Genomic DNA, 25,081 nt, shown 5'->3' on the forward strand with positions numbered 1-25,081 from the left:
CGCTGGGGTAGATACAAGATAATCAGGTCCCACGTGGGGCCAAGTAGGAGGAAGAACAGATATGGATTCCCCACTTTACAGATGAGGGAACTGAGGTCCAGAGAAGTGAAGTGACTTGCCTAAGGCCACACAGCAGGGAAGTGGCAAAGAAGGGATTAGAATTCAGGTCCTCTGACTCCCAGGGCTGTGGTCTTTCTTCTAGGCCACGATGCTCCTATTCTAAACATTCTCACCATAGTCCGACACAACTACCTTTCGTAAACTGCAGGCGTATAAACAAGCCATCCATCAATCATATTTATTGAGCACTTGCTATGTACAGAGAACTGAACTAAGTGCTTGGGAGTGTACAATATAATAGAGTTGGTAGTCTAGATTAATGTTAGGAAGACTTGCTATGAAGAGCCTGAAAAAAGTCATGAAATGTCCTGATGTAACAATTGCCAGAAAAATACAAATTGTCAACTCTGTGGTGATTCCAGTGACAATGTATGGATCTTAAAGCAGTGAGAAAACAGGATATAAAGAACATCGATTCTTTTGAAATGTGGTGTTGGAGAAGGCTTTTGCAAACACCATGGACTGCCCGAAAGACAAACAAATGGATTTTGGAGCAAATTAAACCAAACTGGTCTTTGGAAGGCCAAGTGACTCAACTTAGATTAGCATATTTTGTACACATAATCAGGAGAACTAACTCTCTGGAGAAGACACTAATGCTAGGAAAGGTCCAGGGAAAGCGTGAAAGAGGCAGACCAGCTTCTAGATGGATAGAGACTGTAACAACGATAACGAAAAAACCATTAGAAAGGTTGCGGATTATGGCAAATGACAGGATGTTCTGGAGAAAGTATAACCATGGAGTCGGTATGAATCAGAAATGACTCGACAACACAACAGTAATAATATAATATTAGTCCAGAGGGGTGACATATTAATATAAGTGAATGAACTATGAATACAGACATAAGTCATCTAGACTGTAAGCTCACTGCGGGCAGGGAATGTGTCTGTTTATTGTTGCATTGTACTCTCCCAAGCACTTAGTACAGTGCTCTGCACACAGTAAGCACTCAATAAATACCGTTGACTAACTGTGGAGGTTCTCCCCATCTAACCACTCACTCTCTCTCTCTCTGTATTTCCATTGTCTCTCCTCTCTCCACTTCATTTCCTCTCCTTTCCTATTCCCCGAACTCCTCCACATATCTTTTTCCTGCATAGATAAAATGCTGGAGAGATTAGGGAGGCTTCCCAGTTCCTAGATGAGCCAAGCCTGCGTTTTTCTTTCAGGGTTTTCTCTTTTTACCCATGGCTCCTGGATATAAAGTGAGGTGGGGTGATAGGGAAGAAGACTAGGGAGTATAGCTCTATAGTCAAGCAGCAAGAGGGAAAGCAGTTGAGAACAGTAAGAGGTCTATGAAGCGGGATTGGGGGACACTGAGAACAGGATGTTGGAACTCTAAAATACCCAGTGGGTTCAGCATATTATGGATATCCATGTTGTTTAGTGATGGGCTTCATTCATTCATCCACTCATTCAATCACATTTATTGAGTGCTTACTGTGTGCAAAGCACTGTACTAAATGCTTGGAAGGGTATTATTGTAAGCCCTTCTGCCTGGAAGAAGGTCGAGTGGCCTAGTGGATAGAGCACGGGCCAGAGAGTTGAAAGGCACTGGGTTCTAATCCTGGCTCTGTCACTTGTTGGCTGGATGACCTTGGGGAAGTCACTTCACTTCTCCAGGCCTCAGTTCCCTCCTCTGTAAAATGGTTGTTGAGACTGTGAGCCCCACCCGGGGCAGGAACTGTGTCCAACCTGATTAGCTTCTATCTACCCCAGTGCTTAATTCAGTACCTGACACATAGTAAGCAGTGAATAAATAATATGAAACAAAAACCCTCTGGGGCGGACTGGTGCCCAAGAACGGAGAATATTGGGCCGGCCAAGCTGTGAACATCACCTGCCCACTTTGACTCCTGCCCATCCCTGCAGGAAAGAGGAAAGAACAGGGGAGAGGGAAGGTGTTTTCTCTGAGAGAGGACCCATCTTACATGTGCCTCCTCTCCTCTCTTCACAGCCTGTGGCAACAAGGTGGATCCCGTCTATGAAACCCTCCGATTTGGAACCTCGCTCGCCCAGAAGACCAAGAGGGGCAGTTCTGGAACAGGATCCGACTCACCCAACAGAAACTCTGTAATTCCCCTATTTTGCTTTCATTCTTTTCATTCAAATATATTTACTGAGCGCTTACTGTGTGCACAGCACTGTACTAAGCGCTTGGGAGAGTACAATAGAATAATAAGCAGACACATTCCCTGCCCACAATGAGCTTACAGTCTAGAGGGGGAGACAGACATTAATACGAATAAATAAATTAATAAATAAATGACATGTATGAACATAAGGGCTGTGGGGCTGCGGGGAGAGAAGGGGAGTAAGTCAGGGAAGGCCTCTTGGAGGAGATGGGCCTTCAGTAAGGCTTTGAAAGGGGTAGGGGAGTACTTATCTGCCAGTTATGAGGAGGGAGGGAGCTTCAGGCCAGAGGCAGGACATGGGCGAGGGGTCAATAGCAAGATAGACGAGATCAAGGTACAGTGAGAAGTTTAGCATTAGTGAGGTGAGGTAAGAGGGGGCAAGGGGATTGAGCGCTCTGAAGCCAAAGGCGAGCAGTTATTGTTTGATGCAGAGGTGGATGGGCAACCACTGGAGTTTCTTGAGGAATGGGGAAACATGGTCTGAATGTTTTCGTAGAAAAATGATCTGGCCAGCAGAGTGAAGTATAGACTGGAGTGGGGAGAGACAGGAGGTTGGGAGGTGAGTAAGGAGGCTGATACAGTAATCAAGGCAGGATAGGAGAAGTGGTTGTATTAACATGGTAGCAGTTTGGATGGAGAGGAATGAATGGATTTTAGTGATGTTGTGAAAGTGGGACCAACAGGATTTAATAAAAATTAAGTACTTCCCATGTGCCAATATAACTGACATATTCCAGCCCACAGTGAGTTTACAGTCTAGAAGGGGAAACAGACACGTGCTATAGGTCTGGTGGGGAGGGTGGTGAATAAAAGGAGCAGGTCAGGTGATGCAGAAGGAAGGGGGAGAAGAGGAAATGGGGGCTCAGTCAGGGAAGGCCTCTTGGAGGAGATGTGCTTTAAATAAGACTTTGAAGGTGGGGAGAGTAAATTTGCAATTCCTTCCTGAGTATATATGACTATTTTGCAAACTGCTGTGTTTATCTCTTGGGTCTTCCTCTGTCTCTCTGATTGCAAACTGGCTGTTTATTTTCTTTTTTTTTTAGTTAGAAACAATTTCAACCCTTTCCCTTGTAGTGATCGCAACATGATCAGATACACACTCTCTCTCTTTTTTTTCTCCTTTCTCTCTTGTGAATTTGTTAGCTGGATGATTGTGTGCACGTGAATGAGTGCAAGTGTGGGTTTTTTGTTTTGCTTTTTCATTTTTTTCTAGTTATTGTTAAGCTCTTACTATGTGTCAGGCACTGTACTAAGCTTTGGGGTAGAGAGAAGCTAATCACGTTGGACACCATCCATGACCCACACGGGGCTCACAGTCTTAATGCCCATTTTCCAGATGAGGTGACTGAGACACAGTGGAAGTGAAGTGACTCACCCAAGGTCATCCAGACAACATGTAGTGGAGGAGGGATTAAACCCAGGTCCTTCTGACTTCCACGCCCATGCTCTCTCCTCTAGGCCATGCTGTCTACCCCTGCAACTCAACACTACCGCTTCTCAGTCATCAGTCAATTGTATTTATTGAGCACTTACTGTGTGCAGAGCACTGTACTAAGTGCTTGGAAGAGTTCAATGCAACAATAGAACAGATACATTCCCTTCCCAAAACAAGTTTACAGTTATTGCTGCTCAGTAAATAATATTGCTCGGAGTCTCTTGGATTCAGTCCTGTTACCTATTTCTGCTTCTCCTCAATCATCCTTTAATCTTCACCTTTGTCCCCTGACGTCAGTAAATCCCCCAGCTTTCTTCTGCCCCTGCCCGAGAAGCAGTGTGGCCTCGTGGCTAAAGCGCTGACCTGGGAGTCTGAAAGACGTGGGTTCTAATCTTGTCTCTGCCACTCATCTGCTGGGTGACCTCGGGTGAGTCATTTCACCTCTCTGCGCTTCATTTCCCTCATCTGTAAAATGGGGATTAAGACCATGAACCCCATGTGGGACAGTGACTGTGTCCAACCTGATTATCTTGTATCTACACCCAGTGCTTAGTACAGTGCCTGGTACAGAGTAAGCTCTTAATCAATCAATCAATCAATCAATCAATCGTATTTATTGAGTGCTTAGTGTGTGCAGAGCACTGTACTAAGAGCTTGGGAAGTACAAGTTGGCAACATATAGAGACAGTCCCTACTCAACAGTGGGCTCACAGTCTAAAAAGGGGAGACAGAGAACAAAACCAAACATACTAACAAAATAAAATAAATAGAATAGATATGTACAAGTAAAGTAAATAAATAAATAGAGCAATAAATATGTACAAACATATATACATATATACAGGTGCTGTGGGGAAGGGAAGGCACCATAAAAACTTCTTTTAGGATCCCAGCAGAATTTGGCGGGTCTCACCCCAGGGCTACCCCCATTCTCTCGTTCCTCACAGACATCAGACCTGGTGGAGGTTCCTGAGGAAGTGGATGGTCTAGAGAGCGTTTTTGATGCCAGAAAGCGGAGCAACAGTGGTGAGTGAGGCGGGACAGTGGGAAAATGGCCTGCTCTCCAGCCCTAGGACCAATCATGGTCCAAAAACACTCTGCTAATTCTATCTCGCCCCATCACGCTTTACCCAAAGTGTAACAGCAATGTATTGTGGAAAAGGTACATTTGATTAAAGGGACTTACATTTGTCTGATTCCTCTCTCTTGTGGCCAACAGGACCTCAGTTTCGGCCTGCTCAGTGGTTAGTAACGTCAATCGACCCGCCGTATTTACTGATTGCTTGCCATGTGCAAGGCACTGTACTAAGCTCTTGCTGCTATCATTTTGGAGGCATACTCAGTCCTGGCTCAATCAGTCGGTGGTATTTATTGAACACTTACTGTGTGCAGAGCACTGTACGAAGCGCTTGGGAGAGAAATGATCCCTGCCCATGACTAGCTTACAGTCTCACAACATGAAAAGAGAGAATGAAATTTATCCTCAGCAAGAGATGAGGAAGCCAGACCTCACTGACTCTCCCCCTGGCCTGTTTCATTCCTGCAGTTTTTATGAGTTTTTATGAGTTTCAGATGAATACAACTCAAACATTCCTTGGGGAATTTGCCCAATATTCTGGTCAAAGGGATGGAGCCCTTTGAAAGTCAGGTGATCCCATTTCCATCTCCGTGTCCTGATTCTGCCCAGGTTATGTCAGAAAATAAACCTGAATAAAATTAGTGGCAATCCGAGTCCTCAATAACTCTCAATAAGGGCTTGAGAAGCAGCGTGGCCTAGTGGATAGAACACAGACCTGGGAATCAGAAGGACCTGGGTTCTAAGTGCTTACTAAATAATAATAATAATGATGGCATTTGTTAAACACTTACTATGTGCAGAGCACTGTTCTAAGCTCTGGGCTGGGGGGATACAAGGTGATCAAGTTGTCCCACGTGGGGATCACAGTCTTAATCCCCACTTTACAGATGAGGTAACTGAGGCTCAGAGAAGTTAAGTGACTTGCCCAAGGTCACACAGCAGACATATGGCAGAGTCAGGATTCGAACCCATTACCTCTGACTCCAAAGCCCATGCTCTTTCCACTGAGCCACGCTGCTTCTGCCAAGCACTGTTCTAAGTGCTGGGGTAGTTACAAGGTAATCAGTTTGTCCCATGTGAGGCTCACAGTCTTAATCTCCATTTTACAGATGAGGTAACTGAGGCTTAGAGAAGTTAAATGACTTGCCCAAGGTCACAGAGCTGACAAGTGGAAGAGCTGGGATTAATAACAATAATAATAATGATGGTATTTGTTAAGCACTTACTATGTGCCAAGCACTGTTCTAAGTACTGGGGGAGATACAAATTTATCAGGTTGTCCCAAGTGGGGCTCACAATCTTAATCCCCATTTTACAGATGAGGTAACTGAGGCCCAGAGAAGTGAAGTGACTTGCCCAAGGTCACACAGCTAAGTGGCAGAGCCGGGATTAGAACCCATGACCTCTGACTCCCAAGCCCGGGCTCTTTCCACGAAGCCACGCTGCCTCTCTGTGCTTACTCTCTGTGATTAAGTGCTTACTATGTGCCAGGCATTGTAGTAAGCTTGGAGTGGATACAAGCAAATTATGTTGGACACAGCCCCTGTCCCATGTGGAGCTCACAGTCTCCATTCCCATTTTACAGATGAGGTAACTGAGACAAAGAGAAGTGAAGTGACTTGCCAAGGCCACACAGCAGAAAAGGGGATTAGAACCCATGACCTTCTGACTCAGATACCTGTTCTCAATCCACTATGCCATTCTGCTTCCCCACTACTTCATGCAATGCCTGGCACACAGTAAGTGCTTAACAAATACCATAAAAAATACAGAAAGAAATAACAACCCAGCTTTGGCTGATATTTTTCTACCATTCCCTTGGACAGCATGGACTGTTGATTAAAATCAACCCATGGAAATTGTTTTGGAACACTCTGCTGTATAAGGAAACCACCAGCCCTCTGAAGGATGAGTCCAAATGAAAACTCGTGCTGATCAAAGGAATCATTTCACATAACTTGGAAATTATTTAGAGATTAAGACCTGCCAAGGTCTTTCAATTCATCCAGTTGAGTCGGGCTCTAAATCACCTGTGTTTTTCTTCGATAGAAGTTTGGGCTTTGTTTGTTTGGTTTTCACCATTTAAAAGATGAAAGACGCACACAAAAATTCAAGTAAAAATGAGAGGCTGCTAAAATGGAGTTATAATTCATTTCCACTGTGGTCCTTTATATAGAAATAGCCTAACAAGACGGCATTGCCTTAAGAGCAAAGATTTAGCCTGCAGCTGTTTTTCAGGTGGTAACCCATTTCTCAGTCCAGTCTGAACTGGATACAGTATAATTTGCTCTTATGTAGGGTATTTTTTTTTTATTTTAAACACGCCTCGTCTGTCTACCTCAGTTCCAGAGCCATACTCCTTGGGTCCGAAGCAGTGATTATGTGTACAGAGACTGGTGATATTGTCCCACAGCACTGATGTGCTTATTCGCAATTTACTTTACCATCTGTCTCCCCCGGTAGACTTAAAAGTCAATTTTAGGAAGCCTATGCATGGAGCAGATCAGGACTGTGACTACTTCCCTTAAAGGCAACAGGGAGCAGCAGTCATAGTAGCAGTCGCACCCGGTGCTTAGAAAAGTGCTTGGCATATAGTAAGCACTTAACAAATACCATTATTATTATTATTATTATTATTATTATTATTATTATTAGTTGTTGTTATAGTAGTAGTTGTGGTAGTAGTTGCTACTAGTTGTAGTTGTAGTAGTAGTTCTAGTAGTGATGATATTTATGATTTTTATTTTACTTGTACATATCTATTCCATTTATTTTATTTTGTTAGTATGTTTGGTTTTGTTCTCTGTCTCCCCCTTCTAGACTGTGAGCCCACTGTTGGGTAGGGACTGTCTCTATATGTTGCCAACTTGTACTTCCCAAGCACTTAGTACAGTGCTCTGCACACAGTAAGTGCTTAATAAATACGATTGATTGATTGATTGATTGATTGATTGATAATAATGATAATAATGATGATGGTATTTGTTAAGGGCTTACTATGTACCAAGCACTGTTCTAAGCACTGGGGTAGACACAAGGTAATCAGGTTGTCCCACGTGGGGCTCACAGTCTTAATCCCCACTTTACAGATAAGGGAACTGAGGCCCAGAGAAGTGAAGTGGCTTGCCCAAGGTCACACAGCAGACAAGTGGCAGAGCTGGGATTAGAAACCATGTCTTCTGACTCCCAAGCCCGTGCTCTTTCCACTAAGCCATGCTGCACAGTAATAGCTGTAGTAGTAGTTGCAGTAGTTGTAGTAGTAGTATTAATAGTAGTAATAGTGGCACTTATTGAGCACTCCTCCACTTAGTGCAGTGCACTATACTAGGTGGTTGGAAAATAGAGAATAACTAAATCACATGATCCCTGCCCACAAAATGCTTACGCTCTAGCAGTAATCACAAAGGGATAAATAATTCCTATCTACAGACACCTGCCACCTCTACTCACAACCAATCCATTGGAAACTTGAATGGAAAAAAAAACTTGGCCACGAAAATGGGTTAAGACCCAAGGAAACCAAAAGCTCGTATAAATGTTTCTAATGGCTCTTAATAACTGTGTCTTCATATAGCTCTTTATACTCATAACTCCTAATCCGGATTCCGCCTCGTGTCTGGTGTGTGACCTTGGACAAGTCACTTCACTTCTCTGGGCCTCAGTGACCTCATCTGTAAAATGGGAATTAAGAGTGTGAGCCCCATGAGGGACAGAGGGACAACTCAGTATGTCCAAGACTGAACTCCTTATCTTCCTTCCCAAACCATGCCCTCTTCTTGACTTTCCCGTCACTGTAGACGGCACTACCATCCTTCCCATCTCACAAGCCCACAACCTTGGTGTCATCCTCGACTCTGCTCTCTCGTTCACCCTACACATGCAATCCGTCACCAAAACCTGCCAGTCTCACCTCCACACATCCGCCAAGCTAGCTCTTTTCCTCCCTTCAAAGCCCTCCTGAGAGCTCACCTCCTCCAGGAGGCCTTCCCTGTCTGAGCCCCCCTTTTTCCTCTCCTCCTCCCCATCTCCTCTCCCTACCTCCTTCCCCTCCCCACAGCACTTATATATATTTGTACAGATTTACTACTCTATTTATTTTACTTGTACATATTTACTATTCTAATTATTTTGTTAATGATGTGCATATAGCTTTAATTCTGTTTGTTCTGACGATTTTGACATCTGTCTGCATGTTTTGTTGTCTGTTTCCCCCTTCTAGACTGAGAGCCCGTTGTTGGGTAGGGACCGTCTCTATATGCTGCCAACTTGTACTTTCCAAGCGCTTAGTACAGTGCTCTGCACACAGTAAGCGCTCAATAAATACGATTGAATGAATGAATAACTACCAGGAACTGGAGTGGTTAGAAGAGACCAGACATGAGAAATCTAATTCCTAGAAGGACTTTGCAGAAATTGTTGAATTGTTATTTTGATAACCCACCAGAGAAGTGATAGTATCTCAATCCTCACAGAAAAGTGCAAGGTGATTGGGCCAAGAAAAGAGAAAACTAGGGTAAGGCCAAATTTGGAAAGCCTTCCCTGTCTTTTGGCATGTTTTGGGTCCTCAAGTTTTGAAAGGCTGCCAAAATGAGGAATATAAACACTTCTGCCTGCAATTAAAGAATGGCAAGTACCACCAGTCCCTTGCACCCTCAAGTGGTAAATCAAAGAATTGTGGGGGCCAACTTCCACTGATTTTTGTGTCCCAAACCATTTTTATGCAGGAAGAAAACTGGGAGAAATGCCTCGACAAGCAATTAATTAATCAGTGATATTTACTGGGTGCTTTCTTCATGTAGAGCCACCTAAGTGCTTGGGAAAGTACAAGACAGTAAAGTTCGTGGGCACTAACCCTGCTGCATCTCCACAGACTCCATGATGCAGGGAAGTGGCAGTATTGGTAAAGAAAAAGAGTAATTTGTTTGGTTGGGGTTTTTTTCTGGTTGAATAGGATGTGAATGTTCAATTCCCCTAGAGAGATTTAAACCACAAGGCCACCAGGTTTAGTGCCATTCATTCATTCAATCGTATTTATTGAGCACTTACTGTGTGCAGAGCACTGTACTAAGCGCTTGGGAAGTACAAGTTGGCAACATACAGAGACGGTCCCTACCCTACAACGGGCTCACAGTCTAGAAGGGGGAGACAGACAACAAAACAAAACATATTAACAAAATAAAATAAATAGAATAGTAAATATGTCCAAGTAAAATAGAGTAATAAATATGTACAAACATATATACAGGTGCTGTGGGGAGGGAAAGGAGGTAAAGTGGGGGATGGGGAGGGGGAGGAGGGGGAGAGGAAGGAGGGGGCTCAGTCTGGGAAGGCCTCCTGGAGGAGGTGAGCTCTCAGTAGGGATTTGAAGGGAGGAAGAGAGCCAGCTTGGTGGATGTGCGGAGGGAGGGCATTCCAGGCCAGGGGGAGGACGTGGGCTGGGGGTCGACAGCGGGACAGGCGAGAACAAGGCACAGTGAGGAGGTTAGCGGCAGAGGAGCGGAGGGTGTGGACTGGGCTGTAGAAGGAGAGAAGGGAGGTGAGGTAGGAGGGGGTGAGGTGATGGACAGCCTTGAAGGCAAGAGTGAGGAGTTTTTGCCTGATGCATAGGTTGATTGGTAGCCACTGGAGATTTTTGAGGAGGGGAGTAACATGCCCTGAGCGTTTCTGCACAAAGACAATCTGGGCAGCAGCGTGAAGTATAGACTGAAGTGGGGAGAGACAGGAGGATGGAAGATCGGAGAAAAGGCTGGTGCAGTCATCCAGTCGGGATAGGATGAGGGACTGAATCAGCAGGGTAGCGGTTTAGATGGAGAGGAGAGGGTGAATCTTGGCGATGTTGCGGAGGTGAGACCGGCAGGTTTGGGGGACGGATTGGATGTGAGGGGTGAACGAGAGAGCTGAGTCGAGGATGACACCAAGGTTGCGGGCTTGTGAGACGGAAAGGATGGTAGTGCCGTCAACAGTGATGGGAAAGTCAGGGAGAGGGCAGGGTTTGGGAGGGAAGATAAGTAGTTCAGTCTTGGACATACTGAGTTTTAGATGGCAGGCAGACATCCAGATGGAGATGTCTTGAAGGCAGGAGGAGACACGAGCCTGAAGGGAGGGAGAGAGAGCAGGGGCAGAGATGTAGATTGGGTGTCATCAGCGTAGAGATGATGGCTGAAGCTGTGGGAGCCAATGAGTTCACCAAGGTTAGAGTAGACCGGTGGTTCCACCAATGGTGATGCCAGGATTCATTCAGTCATATTTATTGAGCGCTTACTGTGTGCAAAGCACTGTATTAAGTACTTGGGAGAGTAGGCTATAACAATAAACAGAAACATTCCCTGCCTACAGCAAGCTTACGGTCTATGCCCTCCTGAGCATTCATCTTCAGCATTAGAGGTGGACCACTTAACCTCCCAAACTTTTCCCCTTATGTTGCTATCCTTCTCTCCATCTTGTCTCTGGATTTGCCCAAATCCTCCCTGAGCCTCCTAATGGATTCTGCTGCACAGCTTTCTGTGGTAATGATTCCAGTCTATTTACCAACTGTTGGCTAAATAAATGTTTCCTTTTGTTGATTTGGCGCATCAGTGGGTGGCCTCCCACCCTGGTGTGATGGGATTTGGTGAGCGGCATTTCTTAATTCTTCAGTCTTCAATCAGATCCCCTCACAGCCTGCTTCTTTCCAGAATTAAGAGTTTCTGGGAAGCAGCATGGCCTAGAGGAAAGAGCACAGGTCTGGGAGTCAGAGGATCTGGGTTCTAATCCCGCCTCCGACATTTGTCTGCTTGGTGATCTTGGGCAAGTTGCTTCACTTCTCTGGGCCTGTATAATGGGGATTAAGACTGTAAGCCCCATGTGGGACAGGGGGACTGTCCTACCTGATTATCTTGTACCTACTCTAGCGCTTAGTAAGTGCCTGGCACATAGTAAGCGCTTAACAAATACTTCAATTATTATGATTATTCATCACCTTGATCACTCATCACCTTGTTCCTCTCCATGCTTTCTCCAGTTTTACTCCTTTGTAAATCAACCAGTCAACTGATCATTGATATTTATTGAGCTCTTATTGTGTGCAGTGTGTTGAAGAGCAAAGTGGACTACCAGAAAGAGCACAGGCTTGGAAGTCCAAGGACCTGGATTCTAATCCTGGCTCTGCCAGCTGCCTGCTGGGAGACCTAGGGCAAGTTCCTTAACTGTTCTGTGCCTCAGTTTCCTCATCTGTAAAATGGGGATCTGATGCCTTTCCTCCCTCTACTTTGAATGTGAGCCTCATGTGGGACAGGGACTGTGTCCAACCTGATTAACTTGTATCTACCTTAGAACAGGGCTTAACACAAAGTAAGCTCTTAACAAATACAACAATATGAATAACAATAGTACAATAAAATTGGTGGGCATGATCCACTGACCTCAGGGATCTTACAGCCTAAAATGTATCAACTAGAACTACATGCAGTATTCCAGCTCACCATGGACATTCAGAGTGACCCAACTGAACTTTCATTTTCTATGCTATGCTCTTCCTGTGGCATGTAATGAATAATATCATTTTTATGGTATTTGTTAAATGCTTACTTGGAACTGCAGGACAGAGATTGTGTCCAACCTAATTAACCTGTATCTACCCCAGGGCTTAGAACAGTGTTTGACACATAGTATGCATTTAACAAATATCATTAAAAAAATCACTCAGACTTTGGACCACTCTCCCCACAAATATGTAAGCAACAAATAGAAACATCACAACTTAACACAAAAGAAGGAAATCTCTATTGCCTAACTGCTACACTCGCTTTAAATGAGCAAGCGCCAGACTAAACGATCAAAGAAAGGCACAGGCAAAGAAAGGAGCCCTATAATTGTTTGCTTATCCACAAACAACACTCCTCTTACCGAAGATTGATTTCCTATGGATAATGGAATCGATCCCTTCAAAATAGGACTGTAAATCACATGACGAGAAACCATTTAAGAAAGGAGAGATTTGATGGAATTACTCCTTGCCATTCCTTGTTTTGAAGACATTGTACTAAACTCAGAGATGTTGACCTTTGCTTCAAGGAACCTTGTCATCCAGAATGAATCAGGCCTAGCAATCGAGCTGGGGGGAACCATTTCCCCTGCACCCCTGGAATCTCTCCTCTTGTGATAGAAGCCGCAAAGAAACCACAGCCTGGAAAAGAGGTGTGGTTGAAGGTTTGGTGCTTGAGGTGTTGAAGTGCTACTGCACCATATATAGAGTCTGAAAACTCATTGTGGGCAGAGAATATGTCTGCTTACCATTGTATTGTACTCTCCCAAGCATTTAGTACAGTGTTCTGCACACGGTAAGTGCTCAATAAATACGATTGGAAGACTGACTGAGATCAGCTAACCCAATGGCCAATAAAAAAAACAGCCTGAGAGAGAAAGCCCACCGTGAATTGAAACCAAGCCCTGAGAATTTTTTCTTGTTGAAGCAGCAGATCTTTCAGGTCCAACAAGGCAGCTCTACATAATAAGAAGAAAAATAGTAATTGTGATATTTCTTAAGCACTTACTATGTGCCAAGCTCTATAATAAGTACTGGGGTAGATAGATATAAGCAAATCTGGTTGGACACTGTCCCTGCCCCACATGGGGCTCACAGACTTAATCCCCATTTCACAGATGAGGTAACTGAGGCACGGAGCGATGAAGTGACTTGCCCAAAGTCACACAGCAGACAAGTGGCGGAGCTGGAATCAGAACGCAGGTCTAGGTTCTAATCCCAGCTCCTCTGATTCCCAGGTCCATGCTTTATCCACTGGGCCACACTGCTTTTCGTCTTTATCCACTCTCTTCTCCCACCACGCCCAGCTCTCACTCTTCTTTCCTCTCAAGCAAACCTACTCGGTGTGCCTTGATCTCAGCTTTCCCACCACCAATTTGTTCTTCAAATCTTTTCTCCTGCTGGGAAATCCCACCCCCTCGAAGTCCACCAGAATATAGCTTTCTCCATCTCCAAATCACAGCTTCTCATTCATTCATTCACTCAATCGTATTTATTGAGCACTTACTGTGTGCAGAACTCTGTACTAAGTGCTTGGGAAGCACAAGTTGGCAACATATAGAGATGGTCTCTGCCCAGCAACAGGCTCAGAGTCTAGAAGGGGGAAACAGACAACGAAACAAAACATGTAGACAGGTGTCAAAACCGTTAGAGTAAATAGAATTATAGCTATATGTGCATCATTAATAAAATAGAGTAGTAAATATGTACAAATATATACAAGTGCTGTGGGGAGGGGAAGGAGGTAGGGCAGAGGGGATGCAATGAGGAGGAGGAGAGGAAAAAGGGGGCTCAGTCTGGGAAGACCTCCTGGAGGAGGTGAGCTCTCAGTAGGGCTTTGAAGGGAGGAAGAGGGCAGTTTGTCGGATGTGTGGAGGGAGGGCATTTTGGGCCGGGGAAGGACATGGGCTGGGGGTCAACGGCAGGACAAATGAGAACGAGGCACAGTGAGGAGGTTAGCGGCAGAGGAGCGGAGGGTGTGGGCTGGGCTGGCGAAGGAGAGAAGGGAGGTGAGGTAGGAGGGGGCAAGGGGATGAAGAGCCTTGAAGCCGAGAGAGAGGAGTTTTGGCTTGACTCGTAGGTTGACAGGCAGCCACTGGAGATTTTTGAGGAGGGGAGTGACATGCCCAGAGCGTCTCTGCACAAAGATAATCCAGGCAGCAGAGATCAAGTATAGACTGAAGCAGGGAGAGACAGGAGGATGGGAGATCAGAGAGGAGGCTGATGCAGTCATCCAGTCGGGATAGGAGGAGAGATTGAACCGGCAAGGTAGCAGTTTGGATGGAGAGGAAAGGGCGGATCTTGGCGATGTTGTGGAGGGGAGACCGGCAGGTTTTGGTGACGACTTGGATGTGAGGGGTGAATGAGAGAGCGGGGTCGAGGATGACACCAAGGTTGCAAGCTTGTGAGACGGGAAAGATCGTAGTGCTGTCTACAGTGACAGGAAATCAATCAATCAATCAATCAATCGTATTTATTGAGCGCTTACTATGTGCAGAGCACTGTACTAAGCGCTTGGGAAGTACAAATTGGCATCACATAGAGACAGTCCCTACCCAACAGTGGGCTCACAGTCTAAAAGGGGGAGACAGAGAACAGAACCAAACATACCAACAAAATAAAATAAGTAGGATAGAAATGTACAAGTAAAATAAATAAATAAATAAATAAATTGAGTAGTAAATATGTACAACCATATATACATATATACAGGTGCTGTGGGGAAGGGAAGGAGGTAAGACGGGGGGATGGAGAGGGGGACGAGGGGGAGAGGAAAGAAGGGAAAGTCAAGGAAAGTCAAGAAGAGGACAGGGTTTGGGATGGAAGGTAAGGAGCTCGGTCTTGGACATGTTGAGTTTTACGTGGGAGGCAGACATGCAGATGGAGATGTCCTGAAGGCAGGAGGAGATATGAGGCTGGAGGGAGGATAGAGAACAGGTTTTTCCCCCGAAATTTTTCTTCTTCCCTGGTGAAATCCCTTCAACTGATCCATCACTCTCCCCACTTTCAAAGTGACACCCATCACTCTCCCCACCTTCAAAGTCATAGTAAAATCACCTCTCCTCCAGGAGGCCTTCCTTGACTAAGCTCTCCTTTCCCTTACTCCCTCTCCCTCTCCCTTGTACTTGGATTTGCTCCCTTAATTCACTTCTCCCTCAGCCTCACTGCACTGATGTTATGTATCCATAATTTATTTTAATGTCTGTCTCCCCCTGTAGACTGCAAACTCCTTGAAGGCAGGGAACATATCTACCAACTCTGTTATCATGTACTTTCCCAAGTTCTTAATACAGTGCTCTGCAGACAGTTACACTTTCAATAAATTTGATTAATTAAGCCATTCTGCATCAATAACACATTAAAGCAGTCATAACCCACAGGGACCACTTCTGTACATAGGAACTTATATACCCTGCTATTTAAACCCTTATGCATCTGCATATTCATTTCTCTTCTATTTTTAAATTATTTTGTGCCTCACTACCCTGCTAAATTGTAAGCTTCTTGAAGGCAGAAATCATATCTGCTAACTCTATCGTAGTCAATCGTATTTACTGAGTACTAACTGTGCTGGGGACAGTGTAATATAATAACAGGCGCATTCCCTGACCACACCGAGCTTACAGTCTTGTAGTCTCTCCAATGCTTAGTACAGTGCTCTGCACCCAGTAGGTGTTCAATATTATAAATAACTTATTTATACTCATGTCTGTCTCCTCCTCTAGACTGTAAGCTTGTTATGGGCAGGGAATGTGTCTGCTAATTCTGTTGTACTGTCCCAAGTACTTAGTACTGTGCTCTGCATGTAGTTAGTGCTCAATAAATGCCATTGATCGATTGATTCAATAAATATCACTGATTGACAGTTTAGAAGAGGGAATGTCCATAATCAATTCACATGCTCTTGTTCCGATTAAGGGTTAGTAACTCTGTTGCTAATTACCCAAATGCAATGCTCACACCAACATGGATTCTTATTCTGTTCCACTGGACAATGAGGGTTATTGTGCAAATTCAACTGTCTCAGATAATGAAAGCAGCTTGGCCTACTGGAAAAAGCCTGGGCTCAGGAGCCAGAGGACATGGATTCTAATCCCAGCTCTGCCTCTTGACTGCATTGTGAGCTTGGGCGAATCTCTTAACTTCTCTTAACTTGCCCAAAGTGACTTTGGGCAAGTCACTTTACTGCTCTGGGCCTCAGTTCCCTCATCTGTAAAATGGGGATTAAGACTGTGAGCCCCCCGTGGGACAACCTCATCACCTTGTAACTTCCCCAGTGCTCAGAACAGTGCTTTGCACATAGTAAGTGCTTAATAAATGCTATCATTATTATTATTTATTATTATTATTATTCTCTGGACCTCAGTTTTCCCATCTGTGAAATGGGGATTCAATACCTGTTCCCCCTCCTACTTAGACTGTGAGTCCCATGTGGGACAGGGACTGTGTCAGACCTTATGATCTAATATTTAACCCAGTACTTAGAACAGTGCTTGACACATATTAAGTACTTAACAAATATTATTATTAGCATTAGTAGTAGTAGTAATAGTGAACCAGTGAATTGGGTCTTCCTGTGCTTTAAAGTCCTGTGTTTCTCTTGTTTCCTCCAGTGTTCACCTATTCTGAAAATGGCACAGATGATTTCAAAGAAGAATTGAAGGGCACAAACTGCCAGGTAATAATAATAATTATCAAGGTACTTCTTAAGCACTTACTATGTGCTGATCCCTGTTCTAAGCACTGGGATAGATACAGGTTAATCAGTTGGACACAGTCCCTGACTCACAGGGGGCTTAAAGTCTTCATCCCCATTTTACAGATGAGGTAACTGAGGCCCAGAGAAGTGAAGTGACTTGCCCAAGGTCAGAGAAGTGAAGTGACTTGCCCAAGGTCACACAGCAGACGTCTGTCTCACCCTCTAGATTGCAGGCTCATTTTGGGCAGGGAACGTGTCTGCTAATTCTGTTGTATAGTCCTCTCTGGAGGGCTTAGTTTGGTGTTCAGCACACAGTAAGCACTCAGTGAATTCCATTGATGGACTGATTGATTACGTGCATATCCTTAATATCTGTCTCCCCCTCTATCAATTCGGTTACATTGTCCTCTCCTAAGAGCTTAGTACAGTGTTCTGCACAGTAAATGCTCAATAAATACCATTGACTGACTGACTCCCTCTCTTGACAATAAGCTCAGTGTGGGCAGGGAACGTGTTTACCAACTCTGTTGTATTGTACCTCTCCCAAGCACTTAGCACAGTGCTCTGCACGCTGATACAAGCCGTCACCAAAACCGGCTGGTCTCAGCTCCACAACATTGCCAAGATCCTCCCTTTCCTCTCCATCCAAACCGCTACCCTGCTCATTCAAGCTCTCATCCTATCCCGTCTGGACTACTGCATCAGCCTTCTCTCTGATCTCCCATCCTCGTGTCTCTCTCCACTTCAATCCATACTTCATGCTGCTGCCCGGATTATCTTTGTCCAGAAACGCTCTGGGCATGTTACTCCCCTCTCAAAAATCTCCAGTGGCTACCAATCAATCTGCGCATCAGGCAGAAACTCCTCACCCTGGGCTTCAAGGCTCTCCATCACCTTGCCCCCTCCTACCTCACCTCCCTTCTCTCCTTCTATAGCCCAGCCCGCACCCTCCACTCCTCTGCCGCTAATCTCCTCACCGTACCTCATTCTCGCCTGTCCCGCCATCGACCCCCGGCCCACGTCCTCCCCCGGGCCTGGAATGCCCTCCCTCTGCCCATCCACCAAGCTAGCTCTCTTCCTCCCTTCAAGGCCCTGCTGAGAGCTCACCTCCTCCAGGAGGCCTTCCCAGACTGAGCCCCCTCCTTCCTGTCCCCCTCGTCCCCCTCTCCATCCCCCCATCCTACCTCCTTCCCTTCCCCACAGCACCTGTATATATGTATATATGTTTGTACATATTTATTACTCTATTTATTTATTTATTTTACTTGTACATATCTATTCTATTTATTTCATTTTGTTAGTATGTTTGGTTTTGTTCTCTGTCTCCCCCTTTTAGACTGTGAGCCCACTGTTGGGTAGGGACTGTCTCTATATGTTGCCACTTTGTACTTCCCAAGCGCTTAGTACAGTGCTCTGCACATAGTAAGCGCTCAATAAATACAATTGATGATGATGTGGCAGACTGGGATTAGAACCCATGTCCTTCAGACTCCCAGGCCCATGTTCTAACCGCTAAAGCACAGGTATATTCCAAGGGTGAATGAAATGGTGAAAACTAGTTGGAGGACTCTTCATTTCAATCCTGAACTAAAGAATGGCAGATTTGGGCTTGAGCTTGGCTTTGAGTTTGGAGAGAGCGGATCTTGTATATTGCAAATCAATCAATCAATCGCATTTATTGAGCGCTTACTGTGTGCAGAGCACTGTACTAAGCGCTTGGGAAGTACAAGTTGGCAACATATAGAGACAGTCCCTACCCAGCAGTGGGCTCACAGTCTAAAAGGGGGAGACAGAGAACAAAACCAAACGTACTAACAAAATAAAATAAATAGAATAGATATGTACAAGTAAAATAAATAGAGTAATAAATATGTACAAACATATATACATATATACAGGTGCTGTGGGGAAGGGAAGGAGGTAAGATGGGGGGGATGGAGAGGGGGACGAGGGGGAGAGGAAGGAAGGGGCTCAGTCTGAGAAGGCCTCCTGGAGTAGGTGAGCTCTCAGTAGGGCCTTGAAGGGAGGAAGAGAGCCTTGAAAGCTCTCAGTAGGGCCTTGAAGACATATGAAGACATCAACAAGTGGTGTTGATGGGAATTTAAGTTGTCTGATTGGTGGTCCATCACACAGGAATCCCGGCTCCACCACTTGTCTGCTGTGTGACCTTGGACAAATCACTTCATTTCTCTGTGCCTCAGTTTCCTCATATGTGAAATGGGGGTGAACCCCACATGAGACGTGGATTAATTTGTATCGACTCAGGTGCCTACTACAGTGCCTGGAAAATAGTAAGCCTTAATACCTTTTTTAAAAAAGATAAGAGTGGAAGCGGCAGACTCAACCGCATGACTCTTCTCAAGTAGTTTCTCAAAGCACATATCTTTCAAATCACAATTCTGAGTCCCATAATGGAATGAGGGTGGAAAGAGGCAAGGAATCAAGCTGGTTAACAATACTGGAAATAAAAGCCAATAAGTCCACCTGCACTCCATTCCAACTTGGGCCCTTTAAAATAATGCACTTGCTTAATATAGGAAACCAAAGAATTAAAGCTTCAGTCTCGCTACTTATGTTTTTCTCCACCACCATTTTCTATTTTCCCAGTTCTTAACCAACTAGAACATGTCTTTGGTGCTTGACAGATACCTGGTATTCTGTTGAATGTAAATTATTATTATGATCATAATAATGATAATGATGATGATGATGATGATAATAATAATAATGAGGGCATTTGTAAAGCATGTATGTCAAGCACTGAGTCCTGGGGTGGATACAAAATAATCAAGTTGGACTCAGTCCCCATCCTACATGGTTCTCACAGTCTAAGTGGAAAAGGGAAAAGTAAAATCCACATTTTACTGATGAGGAAACTGAAATAATAATATAATAATAGTAATAATAATGGTTGTTGAGTGTGCCAGGGGTAATCAGTAGATACAGTCCATGTCCCACACAGTTTAGCTTACAGTCTAAATTTCCACTTTACAGATGAGGGAACTGAGGCACAGGGAAGTGAAGTGACTTGCCCAAGGTCAGATAGCAGACAACTGGCGGAGCCAGAATTAGAACCCAGGGTCTTCTGGGAGGGGAACATATATACCAAGTCTGTTATGTCATTATATTGTACTCCCAAGTGCTTAGTACAGTGTCCTGCACATAGTAAGCATTCAATAAATATGATTACATTATTGATTACAATAAAACAGGGGTGGTAGATACATGAAAGATCTCCACAAAAGCCAAAGACAAAACGAGCTGAGCAATCTGCTATTCAAACAATCAATCAAAGGTGTTTCTTGAGCACTTACTGTGTGCAGAGCACTGTATTAAGTGCTTAGAAGACTACAGTACAAAAGAGTTGGTAGCCACGTTCCCAGACCGCAACGAAATTAGTCCATCAGTCAATCGTACTCACTGAGCACTTACTGTATGCATAGCACTGTACGAAGCGCTTGGAAGAGTACAGATGGAACAGACACATTCCCTGCCCACAACAAACTTAGAGTCTAGAGGAGCAGACAGACATTAATATAAATAACTAGATCACAGATATATACATAAGTGCTGTGGGGCTGGGAGGGGAGGATGAATGAAGGGAGAAACTCAGGACGATGCAAAGGGAGAGGGAGAAGAGGAAGAGTGGGGAAGGCCTCTTGGAGGAGATTTTCCTTCATCATCATCAATCATATTTATTGAGCACTTACTGTGTGCAGAGCACTGTACTAAGTGCTTAGGAAGTACAAGTTGGCAACATATAGAGACAGTCCCTAACCAACAGTGGGCTCCTTCAGTAAGGCTTTGAAGGTGGAGAGAGTAATGGTCTGTCAGATTAGAAGGGGAAGGGGGTTCCAGGCCAGAGGCAGGACACAGGTGAGTGGTCAGCAGCAAAATAGACAAGATTGAGGTCCAGTTAGGGGCTTTAGTGTGGAGACTTTGGCATTAAACAGGGAAGTGTGTAGGCCAGATACATATAAGTAGGTGACTCTGCTTCACCCCTCTTATCTGCCAGGTTGCCAAGAGGAGGCTGGTGATCCCAGCCAAAGGTGAAAAGAAACGCCCACTCCAAAGATTCGTGACTTTCTTTAAGGCTAATAATAATAATAATGATTGCGGTATTTGTTAAGCACTCAATAGTGTCAGACACTGTGCTGAGCACAGTGGATACAAGATAATCAAATCAGACCCAATCCCTATGCTGTGTAGGGTTCAAGACTGATGTAATCTTCAGAAATACTGAAACAAATAAAAGTCATTCAAGGTTTTTTTGAGGACAGAAGCATGGGGATAGACCCCAGGTCTGGGGGTCAGAGGACCTGGGATCAAATCCCGACTCCACCGCGTGTCTGCCGTGGGACCTTGGGCAAGTCACTTCACTTCTCTGGGCCTCAGTTACCTCATCTGTAAAACCAGGATTAAGACTGTGAGTCCTCCGTGGGACAGGTAACTTCTACCTACCCCAGCGCTTAGAAAAAGGCCTGAGACATAGTAAGCACTTAAATGCCATTAAAAAAAATCTACCTCAGACTGGGTAAGGTGCCTGGCACATAGTAAGTGCTTAACAAATATAAAAATAATAATAATAATAATCAAAAATAAAAAGAAGCAAGTTGGGTTAACATTTCCCCATTCCCCCAAGAGGGAATAAGCACTTAGTACGGTGCTCTGCACACAATAAATGCTCAATAAATACAACTGAATTAATGGATCCAAAAACGAGAGGGAGGAATGGCAGAGAGACCAGAGGAGGACAGCCTGTGAGAAGGGTGTTATTTCCACCCAAGCCAGAACCTCAAATTTGCGTTCCCCCCCAAAGCATTTCTGCTTTTACTTCTTTTCTCTCTTTCTTCTCTTCAGGGATCTCTGTGCAAAGACCCATTCCAGGTGAACACCTATGTGGCCTTGTACAAATTTGTACCACAAGAGAGTGAAGACTTGGAAATGAGGTAAGAAAAGGTCCACATCTTTCCACGGGGGAAGAAGGCACCGTCCCGTGCTGGTTTCCACTCTACACCCCGGCAGATGATCTAACACCCCAATTTATAGGCACAACCAGGTTTCAAATAAATCGTAAATGTTCCCGAAGCCATGATTATGTTGGGCTCGGGGGATGGCTCACACAACAGCTAAATCGTTAGCTGCTGAAGGTTTCAAACTGGAAGCATTTGGGGTACTGCGGCAGTTCTAAAGTAGCCTCATTAAAAGCCCATCTCCCTTTTTCATGGTATCTGTTAAGTGCTTATTGTATGTCAAGCACTGTTCTAAGCTCTTGGGTCGATGTAAGTTTATCACATTAGACACAGTCTTTGTCTCTCGTGGAGCCCACAGTCTAAATTGGAGGAAGTAGGATTTAATCCCCATTTTGCAGTTGTAGAAATTGAGCCACAGAGAAGTTAAGTGACTTGCTTGAAGTCACACAGCAAGCAATTGGCAGAGCCAGGATTAGAACACGGGTCCTCCGACTCCCACGGCCATACTCTTTCTACTAGGCCATGCTGCTTCTCAATTCCTCCAAGAAGCCTTCCCTGACTAAGCCCTCATTTCCTCTTCTCCCACTCCCTTCTGCTTCACTCTTGCATTTGGATTTGCTCCCTTTATTCTCCCCTCCCTCAGCCCCGCAGTACTTAAGTCTGTATCTGTAATTTATTTAGTTATATGAATGTCTGTTTCCCCCTTTAGACTGTAAGCTCCTTGTAGTCCAGGATTGTGTCTACCAACTCTGTTGCACTGTCCCCTCCCAAACCCTGAGTTCAATGCTCTGCACACAGTAAGCGCTCAATAAATATGATTGATAGGTAGAGTAGAAAAGCATCCAAATAGCACAGGAGCTTTCGAGACTGGAAAAACACTGATTTAGAAGCATGGTATTTGAATCCTAGATTAGATGAATAGCTAGATCAGATAGGGTCTCTGCTGTTTAGTTACCCCTGAAAAATTCTTAGGTTGGTTTCAAGTCAATCAATTTATCATATTTATTGAGCACTTTGTGCAGTGCACTGTACTAAGCGCTCAGGAGAGTACAATATAACAGAGCTGATAGACACGTTCTCTGCCTACACTGAGTTTACAGTCTAAAAGGGGAGACATTGATAAAATAAATAAATAAATTTTTGATTTGTACAAAAGTGCTGTGGGGCTGAGGGAAGGGTGAATAAAGGGTGCATAATCCAAGTGCAAGGACGACACAGAAGGAAATGGGAGAAGAAGAAATGAGGACTTAGTCGGGGAAGGCCTCTTGGAGGAGATGTGCTTTTAATTAAGGCTTTACTTGTGCTTTCAAGTAAAGTCACTTCCCCTTTCCCAGACCGGGAAACATTAGAAATTGCATGAGAATGTTAATGGATTTTCCAACACAGTTACAGGATCGAAGAGGCCATTTTCCAAGACAAATGGCCCCTTGGAGGGTCGCCCTTTGTCACTGGAGGAGAATGGAAAGTTACTTCACATTTAGAAATGATTTCATGCTTGGGGACTCTTTCTATTGAAATATGAGACCTAAGGAGATTTACCCAATTACTGGATTAACTCCAGCGGGGAACCTAAACAGCACAATTACTGGGTTGGGCTCACTATTCATCCTCCCAGGACTCTGTCTCTCGGACAGAGAAGCCCCAAGGACATTTGCGGGTCAGAGTGAGAATCACCTTTCTGGACATCCAAAGTTAAGGGTATAGATGGACCCTCCAACACCCCTAATTTTCCCTCCATCCCCCCGCCCCGAACTTGCCCGCTATTAAACCTGTTTGTGGCTGTCTAAACAGTGCAACCTACTACTGCCAGTGCCTCGGGGAGAGGGTTTGGAGAAGTGGGCAGGGGGGCTGGGTGGTGGACCCCACCCCCACTGGAAAACCTGTTACCTCAGTCTCTGTTAGCAGTCCTCCACTTCTTAGACGAGGCTTCAACATCTCCACACACGCAGATTTGCCTCTCAGTCCTTCTGAGGCCTTGTGAAGCTCAAGAGAACAAACCCTAGTCATCCCTAAATGGCGACTCCATTTTGTTGTGCCAACTGGACACGAAGCCAGCTCTCCCCCTCAAGGGCATGTGTGACAGCGGGAACTAGAAGAAAGAGCACAGGCCCAGGGAGGGTCATGGGATCTGGGTTCTAATCCCAGCTCTGCTACTTGGCTGCTTTGAGACCTTGGGCAAATCACGTAACTTCTCTGTGCCTCAGTTTCCTCATTGGTAAAAAGGGAATTCGAAACCCATTCTCCCTCCCTCTTAGACTGTGAGCCCCATGTGGGATCAGGCCTGTGTCCAATCTCCACATCAACCCCAGTGCTTAGGTCATAGTAAGCACTTGTCAAATACCACCATCATTATTACCGTCATCCTGAACCAGGAGCTCTGGCACACAACAAAAACTCCGCTATCCCTCCATCTTGGCTATTTTACCTCAGAGTCCTTGAGTATCAGGGCTCGCTTTCAGAGTGGGGGAATGTCTACACCTCCCAAACAACTCAATTAGCCCTCACCTAAGGAACAGCCGAGAAAACGAATGAGATCGAAAACACCTTCTGACCCATCGGTTCATTCAGGCTGCGCCCCTCTGGGCCCTGAGCCCTCTCCTAATTTTCACTCCAAGCCAGACATGGGGAAAAGCCCTCCCCTGTTTCACCATCCTGTTTCCCAAAGCCTGGAGGCAAAGATTTCAAACTGATTTACAGAGAGAATGGATTTTTAAAAAAACTCAACCCAAATGGAAGGAGTGATGCCAACTCCAGGACGGGGGGAGTCTAATTAATGCCAGGTAGCCATGCCAGAAGCCCTGCAGCTATTCCCACTAGGGTCTCGCTGAAGAGGCGTGAGCCAATGTGCTGAATTAAGGCTGTAAGGGCGAGTCACTGGTCTGTTCCTGTTGGAACAGCTTTGAAATGGCCCAGAAATTTCCACCTTGAGACATCGCCTCTGGTCAAAATCCTCCTGACAGAAGCCCGAAGCTGTTCTGTTTGACTTAGATTCAAAAAATTCGAACAGCAACCAAGGGCAGGCCACTTCTGCCTGGCATCATATACATGGAACCAGAAGATTTTAACCACACTAAGTAGTCACTGACAGGAAAGATAGGAAAGAGGTGCAGAAATA

The 25,081-nt window shown here is 44.9% G+C and overlaps 1 protein-coding gene across 1 annotated transcript in view; it reads left to right on the forward strand.

The window, feature by feature from the left end:
* STAC (SH3 and cysteine rich domain) overlaps window positions 1-25,081 on the forward strand; it is a 95,666-nt gene that overhangs the window by 56,097 nt on the left and 14,488 nt on the right. The window contains exons 5-9 of the mRNA XM_038772683.1: window positions 2,082-2,197; window positions 4,642-4,720; window positions 16,908-16,972; window positions 21,009-21,086; window positions 21,854-21,942. Of these exons, the coding sequence (XP_038628611.1) occupies window positions 2,082-2,197; window positions 4,642-4,720; window positions 16,908-16,972; window positions 21,009-21,086; window positions 21,854-21,942 (427 nt within the window). The remainder of the gene's footprint in view (window positions 1-2,081; window positions 2,198-4,641; window positions 4,721-16,907; window positions 16,973-21,008; window positions 21,087-21,853; window positions 21,943-25,081) is intronic.

This window comes from Tachyglossus aculeatus, chromosome 2 (assembly GCF_015852505.1).
Source record: "Tachyglossus aculeatus isolate mTacAcu1 chromosome 2, mTacAcu1.pri, whole genome shotgun sequence".
Lineage (NCBI taxonomy): Eukaryota > Metazoa > Chordata > Mammalia > Monotremata > Tachyglossidae > Tachyglossus > Tachyglossus aculeatus.